The sequence below is a fragment of the Cibotium barometz genome, chromosome 38 (genome assembly GCF_041138505.1).
Source record: "Cibotium barometz isolate CiBa-2024 chromosome 38, ASM4113850v1, whole genome shotgun sequence".
NCBI lineage: Eukaryota > Viridiplantae > Streptophyta > Polypodiopsida > Cyatheales > Cibotiaceae > Cibotium > Cibotium barometz.
In genome coordinates this window covers 40389636-40400802 of record NC_141083.1, presented here as the reverse complement: position 1 = coordinate 40400802, position 11167 = coordinate 40389636, and the positions used below count along the sequence as shown (strand labels likewise).

The 11167-nt window shown below is 38.0% G+C and overlaps 1 protein-coding gene across 1 annotated transcript; it reads right to left on the bottom strand.

The window, feature by feature from the left end:
• Window positions 1-2810: 2810 nt before the first annotated feature.
• LOC147616714 (uncharacterized) lies at window positions 2811-6254 on the bottom strand. Its single transcript, XM_086777134.1, has 5 exons — window positions 5974-6254; window positions 5601-5656; window positions 4523-5383; window positions 3446-3868; window positions 2811-3133 (listed from the first exon to the last, which is right to left on the bottom strand). Exons 2-5 carry the CDS (start codon window positions 5616-5618, stop codon window positions 3029-3031), a joined length of 1407 nt encoding a protein of 468 aa, XP_086633260.1. The 5' UTR covers window positions 5619-5656; window positions 5974-6254; the 3' UTR covers window positions 2811-3028.
• Window positions 6255-11167: the final 4913 nt, after the last annotated feature.

The window sequence follows — 11167 nt, the reverse complement described above, 5'->3', positions numbered from 1 at the left end:
GAGTGTTTACATTTGCATCACTTCCCCTAGGTGCTCTATGGCTACTCATGTCATGAGATGCAAAGTCATTGCCATTTAAGAAGGCCTTACCAACAATGAGCCTATGTTTTGCTTCACTAACACCGTCTAATCTCATATAATATTGGCAATGAGATCTAATTTTTCATATGCAATGATTGATTTCAAGCTGATACAAGTGCTTAAGATGTAAACTATATGCTAAAAAAGAACTAATACAGTGAGAAAGTACTCAAATTGAGCAATACAAATGGGTGTGAGTGATATTGAATGTAAATAATGATTTCTCAAAGGTTATACAACCCTAATTTTTTAATTTTAACTATGATTAGGCTCAATTTTGACTAATCGCTTCTTTATTATAGTGATTAAGTGAAAACATTGGTGAAGCAAGGCTAAAATTTGGAGGCTTCAACTAAGCTTGTGGAAAGCAATTATTATACGGATTTTTGCATAGGTTTCTTGCCCTTCATGAGATGAGGACAAGTGGCACACTAAAAATCACTAGCTTAAATCTTTGAAAAACACTCGAAATTGATCAGAGATAGGTGACTGGTTTTTCTTTTATTGCACTCTAGCCGGTTGATCAAATGCCATGAGATTTGATATGTAGCCTTAGGCATGGGCAAGACTCTACCAAGAGGACTTAGGCTAATTTGAGCTATAGGTGATGAATTGATTGAAACAATGATTAATGACTAGAATGTTAATTAATGACTTGTTTAGACTAATCTGGACTAAGATTAGTAATATGGGGATAGGGGAGTCTTTGATACCATGCCAAATAACATGGGTATCTTGTGCATGTGCAAGACTACGATGATTTAGTACTAATCTTACATTAATCAAGTGATTAAGTTAATTTAAGATGGGTGATGTCTAAACATGATGATTAACTACTAAACTAATTAAGCTTAGACTCGAGCACAATTAGGTTACAAGATTGAGAATTGTACTCATAAAGAGGCTTGAGAGCTTGCTTCATCTTTCATTGCTTGAAAATGACCCTTTTATATATGGGGGAGTACCACATCAGCTTTGCTAGCTCAATATGTGGAATCATGTGCCTTCTTGCTAGGTTTGGTATATGTTGGGCTTAGTACTCATACTCACTCCCTACCTTCCTTGTGCTCCATGGCACCACATTTCTCAACAGAGGAGGTTTAATTGAGGAGGAAAGCATGCCATGTGTAGGTGACATGTAAGCCATGTGGTACATGCATGGCCACCTTAGGGGTCTTCACATAGACTCAGTACATGTTAGACACAGTGATACATGCAAAACTTGAAGGGCCAAAAGAATGTGATAGTGATCGTGACAAAGTGTCAAACTATAGACTTGCAAGGCAAAGTATCAAGAAATTATGTGGCTCCTTGTGCTACACATACTTTGGTGAACTTGTTTGTTAAAGATGTAGGTAGTTTAATGTGATAGTGATCATCTTAGATACAATGTCAAACTATAAGCTTGCAAGGCAAAGTATCCAAAAATTATGTGGGTGCCTTGTGCTGCACACACTTTGGTGAACTTTAAAGATATAGGTAGTTTAATGTGATAGTGATCATCTCAAACAAAGCATTAAACTATAAACTTGCAAGGCAAAGTATCTAGAAATTATGGGGCCGCGCACACAGTTTGCTAAACTTGTTCTTTAAAGATGTCGGTAGTTTAATCTCACTCAAGAAACTCTCATTAATACAAACTTTGTTGTTAAATTTATCAAAGTGCATCAATTTACATATGCCTTATATTTTGTAAATTTAGAAGTGTGTCTACAAACATTTAATACAATAGGATTTGCCACTTCTTTTCTTCTTCTCTTGAATGGTTGTAAAAATATAAAGCTAGTTTAGTTAAAACAAGGGTAGGTTGATAATGGGATCAATGGATGGAGAAAAACTCCAAGGACACCGAAGGAGCCTGCAAAAGCATAGCTGTGGTTCAAAGTTGTACTTTTTGGAGACACATATTTACAACTCACACATCAGGTAGAGATGTGGGTGATCACTGTACACACACACACCCAAGTACCACAAGGGATACAACCACCCTTCCAAATGACCTTCAAGTGTGGAAAATCTGGTATATTTCATTTGACATGCGCGTATCTTGGAAAATCGCAATGTATGCCTTCAAATAAATTATCTTGGAAAAAAGAGAAACAATACACACCAATCTGACAGTAACTGTCTCCCCCTTAATTCCAAGTCAAATACCCTTGTGTTATGTGTTTCATTGTCAAACTTCAATATAGCCTTCATATCCTTTTTTAATTCCATAATACCAAATCTTGGCACGCTTGTTTAGATTAGCCATGCTAGTGTGAGTAGTAGATTCTAGAATCCATCACTACAAGGGAAATCATGCTATAAAGACTCTCCAAATGATGTTGCCTTGTTGAGCTTGTGGAGTTATAGATGTTGTTTGGAGAGTCGACCAAGATATGTTACAATCATATTAACTTAAAGATGTTAAAAGATTGCATTAAGATGGCATATTTACTCAAAATTTGAAAGAACAGATATCGCTTTAAGTCACATAAAGTCATAACTTGATGCATGTATACTTTTTCGGTGCCTGAGGGGGTGTGTGGAGGTGTGCAATTAGGGAAAATCCCCTATTTCGAGACAGACATTAAGTCATAAAATGACACATGCATTCCAAATTTTATTTGGGGGAAAATTAGGGAAAAAATCCCCTATCCTACCCAAATTTTAATTATTGTAACACGAGAAGCTATGTTTAGTTTAAATAAGAAAGTAATTAAAACAGCATTTGTAAGTTTTCTAGGTTTGCAATGCATTGAGTGTACACCTCCCCGGAATTGGATAGTAAACTTGAGATTAAAGCTTTTGTTCATGTATGGAGCTTTCAGATGCAAATTTGCAAATGCATTGTCTATATCGTAGATATACAGACTAAAATTATACTTCTAGGTTATAACCTAAATTATTGTGTACCTAAACTACTAGGTTATAACCTAACTCATAATGTTGAACATACATTGTTTCACATTGATGGTGCCTCATGTAATTGGCTAGAATGGATGTCCTTGAAAATTTGTTGCACAGCATCGGCAAGATCGTCCACACTGAGCCGGCACTCAATTCCAATCTGTTCAAGGCAAGTAGCAAAAAAAATTATTAGATGTAAGGATGTATGTGTGCATGTTAGTGTCCATGTTGTGAGTGAAAGGGTGTTGGCATGTGTATGGGCAAGCATGCTATATGGAGGCTAGGCAAGGAACGAAAGGATTGTGCTGCTCCATGTGTCTCTTTTGGTGCTCATGAAAAAGGTGTGTCACACCTTTGTTTATCTTTTTTGGAGCTCATAAAAAATGGTGTGTAAGACAGGTTTTGGAGCTCATTAAGAAAAGTGTGTTGTGAATCTCATTAAGAAAAGTCAAGAATTAACTGTTTCACGTACTTTGAGCGTGAAGGTGTAGAGCACTGTTTGTTGGAGGGTGGTGATGTTGAGGTGGAGGATCTGCAAGCTCAAGCATTCCAGCGCCGCCACTAGCTGGAGGAGCTGGCCACGTGCCGCCTTGTGAGACAGCGTGCGGAGAAGCACGTGCGCGCCGCCGGCCAGCTTGACCTCCACCTCTGCCAGCGGGGACCTCGACGTGGCCACGAGATCCTGCGTGGCGCCTAGTGGGGCTACGCCGGCTGCGGGTCGTGGGCTCACGAGGCTGCCACGAGGGCTCGCCACGACGCTGCCTGCCGATACACGTGGGCTGAGAGCGTCCACCACGTACGACCGCCGCCGCTTCTGCGTTTCCAATGACGCCAGCAGCTGCTTCAGCTCCTTTATGAACTCCACCACCCCGCCTATTATCGACGCCTGGTCACCCTGCGCACGTTAGGTTAATCACACTTTAGCTTGTTATGCAATTAGGGCTATAAGATATTTGATTAACCTAATTACATGAATCATTAATGAAGATATGCTAATTAAGTTCAATGGGGATCATGAACGACCGATTAAACCTTGTTTACATGCATCATTAATCATGCAGTAAAGCACGTCTAGACTCATGGTGGTAAGATTAATAGCCCACCCTTAGTACTGCCTGAGACTCCATCATTAAGAGATGATAATTACCTATATAATTCTCTACATTCACGCAACTGTGAATCATTATTAATGAGATCTTAGGTGATTATTATCCACCTTAATTACTTTGGCACTTGATGCAGCAACTCGGCGACGTAAAGGCTAAGTATGATCTAGCCATGAGGTAGTTATACTTACCAACCCTAATCGCCTTGATTATTATACTGCACAAAAACTTATATGAAGATTAACTGTGAGATTAATGCAGAAGCCGCGGCGAGGTAGAATTACCCTTAAATGCTGCATAAACAACGCCCGTAATGATTAATGATGGCATCAATGGTGGAGCCATAAGTAATGGTTACACAGCTTTGACTACCTTTGAATTCCATGCAAAAACTCACGTAAAGATTAACAGTAAGATTGGAGTTGTAATTATGTTTGACCCACCCTTTGGACGTAAGCGCCCGGCATTAGCGAACGAAGAATCGCCAAGTGCTCGTTCATCTGCTTCCGGCGGTTTCTTTCGACAGTAATGTGCGTCATTCTCGGCGCGGTCTTTGACGTCCCGCCGGCAGGTATCCCTTGATCAGTCAAGGATCTCTCGGCCACACGCAGTTTCTTGTTGGGTTGATAATCATCATCATTATCAACATTATTAGCATTAACCCTATCGCAATCAGCATGCTTGGAAGTGGCAATATTCTCCTTGATCTTAGCATTATCATCATTCATGGCATTAAAACTGGCACTGGTCTCCGGCTTCTCTTGTTTTATCGCTTCTTTTTCTGCCACACTCTCGGCGTTCAAGGGTGTTGATTGGGCCAGATTTTCACCTTGCTTCGGTACTAATGACCTCTCTAAATTGCGTCTAATCTCCTTGTTTTTAAGTTTCTCATCAAGCTGGCTATTAGTAATGCTTGTCTCGGGCTCTTGCTCCAATAATGGGAGCTTGCAGAAACGGTGCAAATCAGGAGAAGCAGCTTCTGGGTGTATAGTTGTGCTGGTTATAGTGTTACTGAAGTGTACAGAGTTATGGTGGTGTTGATCAAGCATCTCATCATCAACTGTCTTTGATTCATTTGCACTACAACAGATAATATCTAGGAAGCTTGCTTTCTCGATATTATGAGCATTTTGCATTGAAGCCATGAAGCTAATATCTGATTCACCATTCACAATCTCGCATAGCATGTCCATAGCTGAGGTGGTGGTGCTTGTAGTGTTCGCCATATGATGTAACTCATGATATGGAGGCGTCCGCGGGCAGTACCCTTGGCCAATTGAGCTTCTTGAGTCCATGATCAGCGGCTGTTAATCCAACAACATTAAACAGTCAAAGCATCAACACAATGATAATTATACTTTGCAATCATAATCGCCAATAATCAAATATCATTACATTAGCCTTGAGCTTTTGCTTCAAAATACTTGCAAATGAAACTAGTGCATAGGGCTGCGAACAAAATCTCAAGCTTGCGAAAGCTGTTCAAAATGGAGCTATTTTTAACAAAATTTAGACTCTCACATTTGATACTGGCTCCATGTCTCGAGTGTAAAAACGGTCAACTCACGCAATCCCACCTAATTGCAAGAGATGAGATGTTTGAACGTTAGAGCTACAGCCCATCATTTCTATTATGATTATAAGATAAGATGTATTTGTAGGCATAATCTTACGATAATCAGTGAGACCGTGTGTTAGATCAAAATCATTTTCATCAAACATGGATAATAATCCAAATACTATTCTTGTATGATAAGGACTAGTGGGATAAGCTCTACACGTACTAATGACTTGCTGGAGCTTCTAACTAGAAGATTTAAATTAAAGCCAAGCATAGCAATCTAAATATTAATTTTTTTTTAAAAATTGAGTATAACAAGGATTAGTGTGATACCTCTATACTCTAAAAGATGATCACTGGATGGAGATTATGGTAAGGAGGATTAAGTGGTAATCAAAGGCACGGATATGAGGAATTGTGAAATATCAAGGACACGATGGATGAGATAAGGCCAGAGGTGAGTCTAAGGATGGGTATAATATAAGTGCTAAGGGATAAGGTGCAGCAGCTCTATAGCTATGAGGTTAGCTATAAGGTGCAGCTCTACAGCAGCTATATTGCATGCACGAGTGGAAGGAGGCCGGGTTGAGATGCAGGGGATGATGGGCTCTTCTGCTTGGCCTGCTCACACAATCATCTACTTATATTTGACGTCTCCTCGGCAAAAAAGGTGTCCTCTCACGCGCTTTTCCCCGCGTGAATAATCTCCTAGTTATTGCAGCTGCTCTCCATTCATGAACGCATTTCTCTCAAACTCACAAAAGCCGCCATTTGGAATAACTTCTTTTACTTTCACTCTACGTCCTTTCTACCGTGATTCACACGAGTTCGCACTGTGCACGTAACCTTATGAAACCTCAATTAACCAAGGTTCGCTTTGTATCCATATTGCTTAATTTAGTGCTGAGCATGTACTTTCTTATATCATACTGTATATATATATCAGTGTAGTGTGCTGTGGCCACGCCTTCTATCATAAATATTACTATATTAGTTTTTTGTGGATAGTGTCAGAAAAAAAAAACCGTCCTTTAGTAAATAGAGAAAAGCCCTTTCTTCCACCCTTGAACTTACTGATTCAAATTTTCCAACACAGATTACTCTCTGCATTTTTTTTAAAATAAAAACCGGTTTAACTTGACGACTATTTTTTTATTGGTTAGAAAAAATAATATTTCTAACACTAGTTATAGATCTTCCACTCGTTTTATAATCAAGAGCGACGTTTTGAATATAACTGATAAAATTCAAGCTCGGCTTTAAAGTAGAAAGTACACATGTTGCCCACACACACAAATACCTTAGTTCATAAATAATTAGTGATGAAAAACTTTTTTTTAAATATAAGTAACGTTATAAAAAAAATTTAAACTTGGCTTAAAAATAGAAAGTACACATGTTATCTCACACACAAATCTAAATAGAAAGTACACATGTTATCTCTCACACAAATCCCTTACCCCACAAATATCATGGTGAAAAACTTTTCTAAGTATAGACACCCGATGTAAAAAAAAACCCTGATGTTAAAAGAAAAAGAAAAAAAATTGCATAAGTGACAGACTAAACACCCCGTGTAAAAAAAATCCTCATTTTTTATAAAAAAAGGAAAAAAATTGCCTATCATAAGATACTATATAACTATGCGGTGATCTTGTGTGCAACTACCCACCCACCCCGTAGCTACAGGACTCGAGAGTGACATGTTGAATTTAAGTGAAGGACTAAATAACCCGTGGTAAAAAAGCCCTTTAAAAAAAAGATTTTCTTTGGTGTTTTTTTTGTCCTACCCAGGTACCCTCCGGCATACTATATATCAGTAGAATTTGTCAAGCTCAAGCTCAATTATGAAGTCATTCCAAACAGCTCTTTAATGAGCATGCAATGGGTTCATGAACACTTGATGTGGTCATGTCTTTCAAGCTCTTCACCTAGGGGTGCATTAAAATTGATAGCCAGTTTTCTTAAATTGAGGCTGAAAGGGTACCGTGTACCATGCCAACCAGGTGAATGGACCCGGGACATTCTAATTTCTACTTGTAAAAATTACATTGTGATCAATCATTTTTTATAAACACTACAATTGCTTTGTATATACAATTTGTCTCAACACTTTAGTGCATTATTGTTATAATACTGTCAGGCATTAAAGTTATAATTCAGCCCAAAAACCTGTGAATTTTCAAGAGAAAAGCTATTATAGGTACAACTCAGCTCATAATTAATCTGTGAATTTTTAAGGGAAAGCTTTAAGTCATGAGTTATATGATCAGGTGAGAAAAACGTTTTTCCGTGAACGATGGTATGTACCGGACCTCTCTCTACTGAATGGACAGCGCAAGCTGCTCTAAGCTGATGCAAAAATGTCAGGAAATCTCCAATAAAAATCTCACGGAGAGCTGATTGAGCAACAAAATGATCAGAAAAAAACAAGATTTGGAGCATGTACTTTTGAATTCGAATAGCAAGCCTTTTCAAATCTGGGGGAGCCGTTAGCGAAAGATCAGGATTGATCAACCTAATGCTACCTCAGGGCTAATTTCATAAATTATGGGCGTGGGGAGGGGTATTTGGAAGGTTCCTAATGCTCATTAATTAGCAGCAAGTTAAGAAAAAAAGACAGGAATTGAAGATGGGTTTGAGAATCAAGCTGTGGTTGATCAGACTGATCGAGATATGCATCAGTACCCACATGATAGCTCAAACCTTAACTAGCGTCACACCACTACACAGAGGGCCGAGAGGATTCCCATCGAAAGGGATGCTTTCGTCCTGATGGGCAAAGGAGGTAGACGACATGTTATTTCTAAGAGCTATGAGTTGCACAGGAGTACTAGGAAGATTAAACCCATTAGACAGATTCCTGATTTTTGCTTCAATTATTTATATTGTCCTTGTTTAGGTGCGTAAATGCTAATTAAGAGGTTAGCAGTGCTGCACGGATAACTGAGCCTCCGAATTGATTGATTTTGCCTGGGATTTGGCCTGTGGGAGTGGGATTAGGGCTGCATATGGAGAAACTCTACTTGATTTGGAAAGGCGCTGCCGGGTTGGTAAAGTAAAACGAGGACCTTTCACCGTTAATGGCAAATTTGCAGCAGGCCATCTCGAGTCACGACACCATAGGCGCATGTGTGTGAGAGATCAGAGAGAGAGAGAGAGGCCACCTTTGAATGCCAGAATCACTTGGCACCATCACACCATCACACACCACGCCACCTGACTAGGTTTGCATTATGCTCACGTCACCGCCTTTGCACCCTTGTAGTATAGTAAAGCTCCACCCTCTCACCTTATTAGGTTCATCAATCATGAGATGCAAATGCCTCCATGCCTTCATGATGATGTTGAAGACTTTATAAAATTCTCCAATTATAAATCTTTATTTCTTTATTTTTTAAAAAATTTGGTGACTACTAGAAAGGAGCAACATACTTCATGAGGACCCCTCATATCCTCTACGAAGTGAGGACAAGGTAACGATCGGGTATCTACCCGAGGATCAAACCTAGTACCTCCAGGTTACAAGTCACCCCCTTTAACCACCAGGTTACAAGCCACCCCCTTTAACCTAGTACCTCCAGGTTACAAGCCACCCTCTTTAACCACTAGAACAAGCGCCTGATGTTGATGGTATTGAAGACTTTTATAAATTACAATTGATAATCCTTTGTACTCATGCCAATGCTGTGGAATTCGATCTATTGTGGTAATCCACACTTATACTGTGGTAATCCAAGCACCATTATAATCCTTTGTATTGATGCCAATACCATCAATGGCATGCTAAAGCTTATGGTCTATGAAGAAATTACTCACTAAATCTTTTAATGATAGGTATAATATAAATGCATGCAATATTGTTTAATTATACAAATGATGGGCTCATGATTGATTTTGTTTTGATTTCACTTTAGTAAAACAATTTTGTTATGTATGGTAAGGAAATCTCTTGCCATATGACCACTCACGTCTACTGGACTCACTTTTGATTTTCACAGGACTGTGGTCTCACGTCCCCCAACCCGAGAAGTATTTTAGCTTAGTTTTTCAAGTTTTTCAAGGTTTCTTGGACTTGTATGGGGATGATCAAGGTTCCCAATCCTAACTAATAGCTTTGAACATTTTTTTAAAATTGTCTTTGGTTTATTTTATATGCTCTAATGCTATGAATTTTAGATTATTTTTAGTTAATTTTAGATCACTACAAGGAAAAGCGACCATAGGTGCGTTTTGACAACGTGCTTTAAAATGTTATGGGCGCGACTAAAATCGCGTCTACAGACACGCGTCTATATTGATATAGATGCGCATATAGATGCGCATATGGACGTGTATATAGACGTGCATATAGACGCGTATATGGATGCACATATAGACGTGCATATGGATGCGTATATAGACACGCATATAGACGTGCATATAGATGCACATATAGACGCGCTCTGGAATTAAAAAAAAAATCCAGAGAGCTGCCTGTGCAGATGTACAACTGCATTTTCTACACATATAGCTGCATTTTCTGCACAGACAGCTCTCTGGTTTAAGGTTTTGCTTACTTATACATAGAAAAATCAAGATCAGCAAAAGATATTAACATAAAAACTTAAATTAAAGATAGATATGCACAAAAAGATTTATGAACACACTTCGAATATTGATTAAAGAAGATAACACTATTACGAGCAAAATAGGTAACTGACGAGGGTTACCTAAAAGGATTACCTCTCCCAAAATGTGTAAAATCTCAAAAATGGCTTAAAAACATAGTTTTTTGAAAACACATCTAGAATTTTATGTATAAATTTAAAAAATACATGAATTTTGCTATTTTTTTCAAGATTGAAAACATGTGTGATCTTCGACTGCTATTGTTTGTGACATAAAAATAAACCTGACTTACAAAATTACATAGGAGTCTACATAACTTAAAGAAATATCAATCTTTTTCAAATAAAAAAGTATTTTATAATTTTCATGAATATAAGACACTTTTTTAATGGACTTTTTGGGACAAATTCTACCACTATACATAAATATACACATTATTTGATAAGCACTCAAAAAATATTAGAATACATAACAATATAAGCTCCATAATTTATGAAAAAAATCTACAAACATCCTTGAGTCTATTTCTAGACCCAAATAGTAAAGCCTTTAGTATATACTTACCTTGACAATTTGCATGATATAATTATTTGCTCTATTATTTATAAGCAGATAGTAGGCATGATATACAACCAATGCTAAGAGTTTAAAGAGGTCAACTTATAGGTGTGCAAAGGTAGACTTGTATTCATATATATATGTACAAGATGGTAACTATGGAGGCTCTGAGTAAACCTAAGCATGTTAAAAGAGATATTTTTTCAGCAGGACAATCTTAGAGAGGCAGACATCATATAGCCTATATGGGTGTAAATTTCGACCCACATAGGCATTTTTTTCATGAAGGAAATTTTTGTTATGCAATGTGGATAAGGGTGGTGGGAAGAAATTGTAGCCTATATCATGTACATATGTG

Coding starts and splice junctions, on each gene's coding strand:
- LOC147616714 (XM_086777134.1), bottom strand. Junction 3,869..4,522: donor CGGGCGCTTACGTCCAAAGG/GTGGGTCAAACA, acceptor TAACGTGCGCAG/GGTGACCAGGCGTCGATAAT. Junction 3,134..3,445: donor TCTACACCTTCACGCTCAAA/GTACGTGAAACA, acceptor TGCCTTGAACAG/ATTGGAATTGAGTGCCGGCT.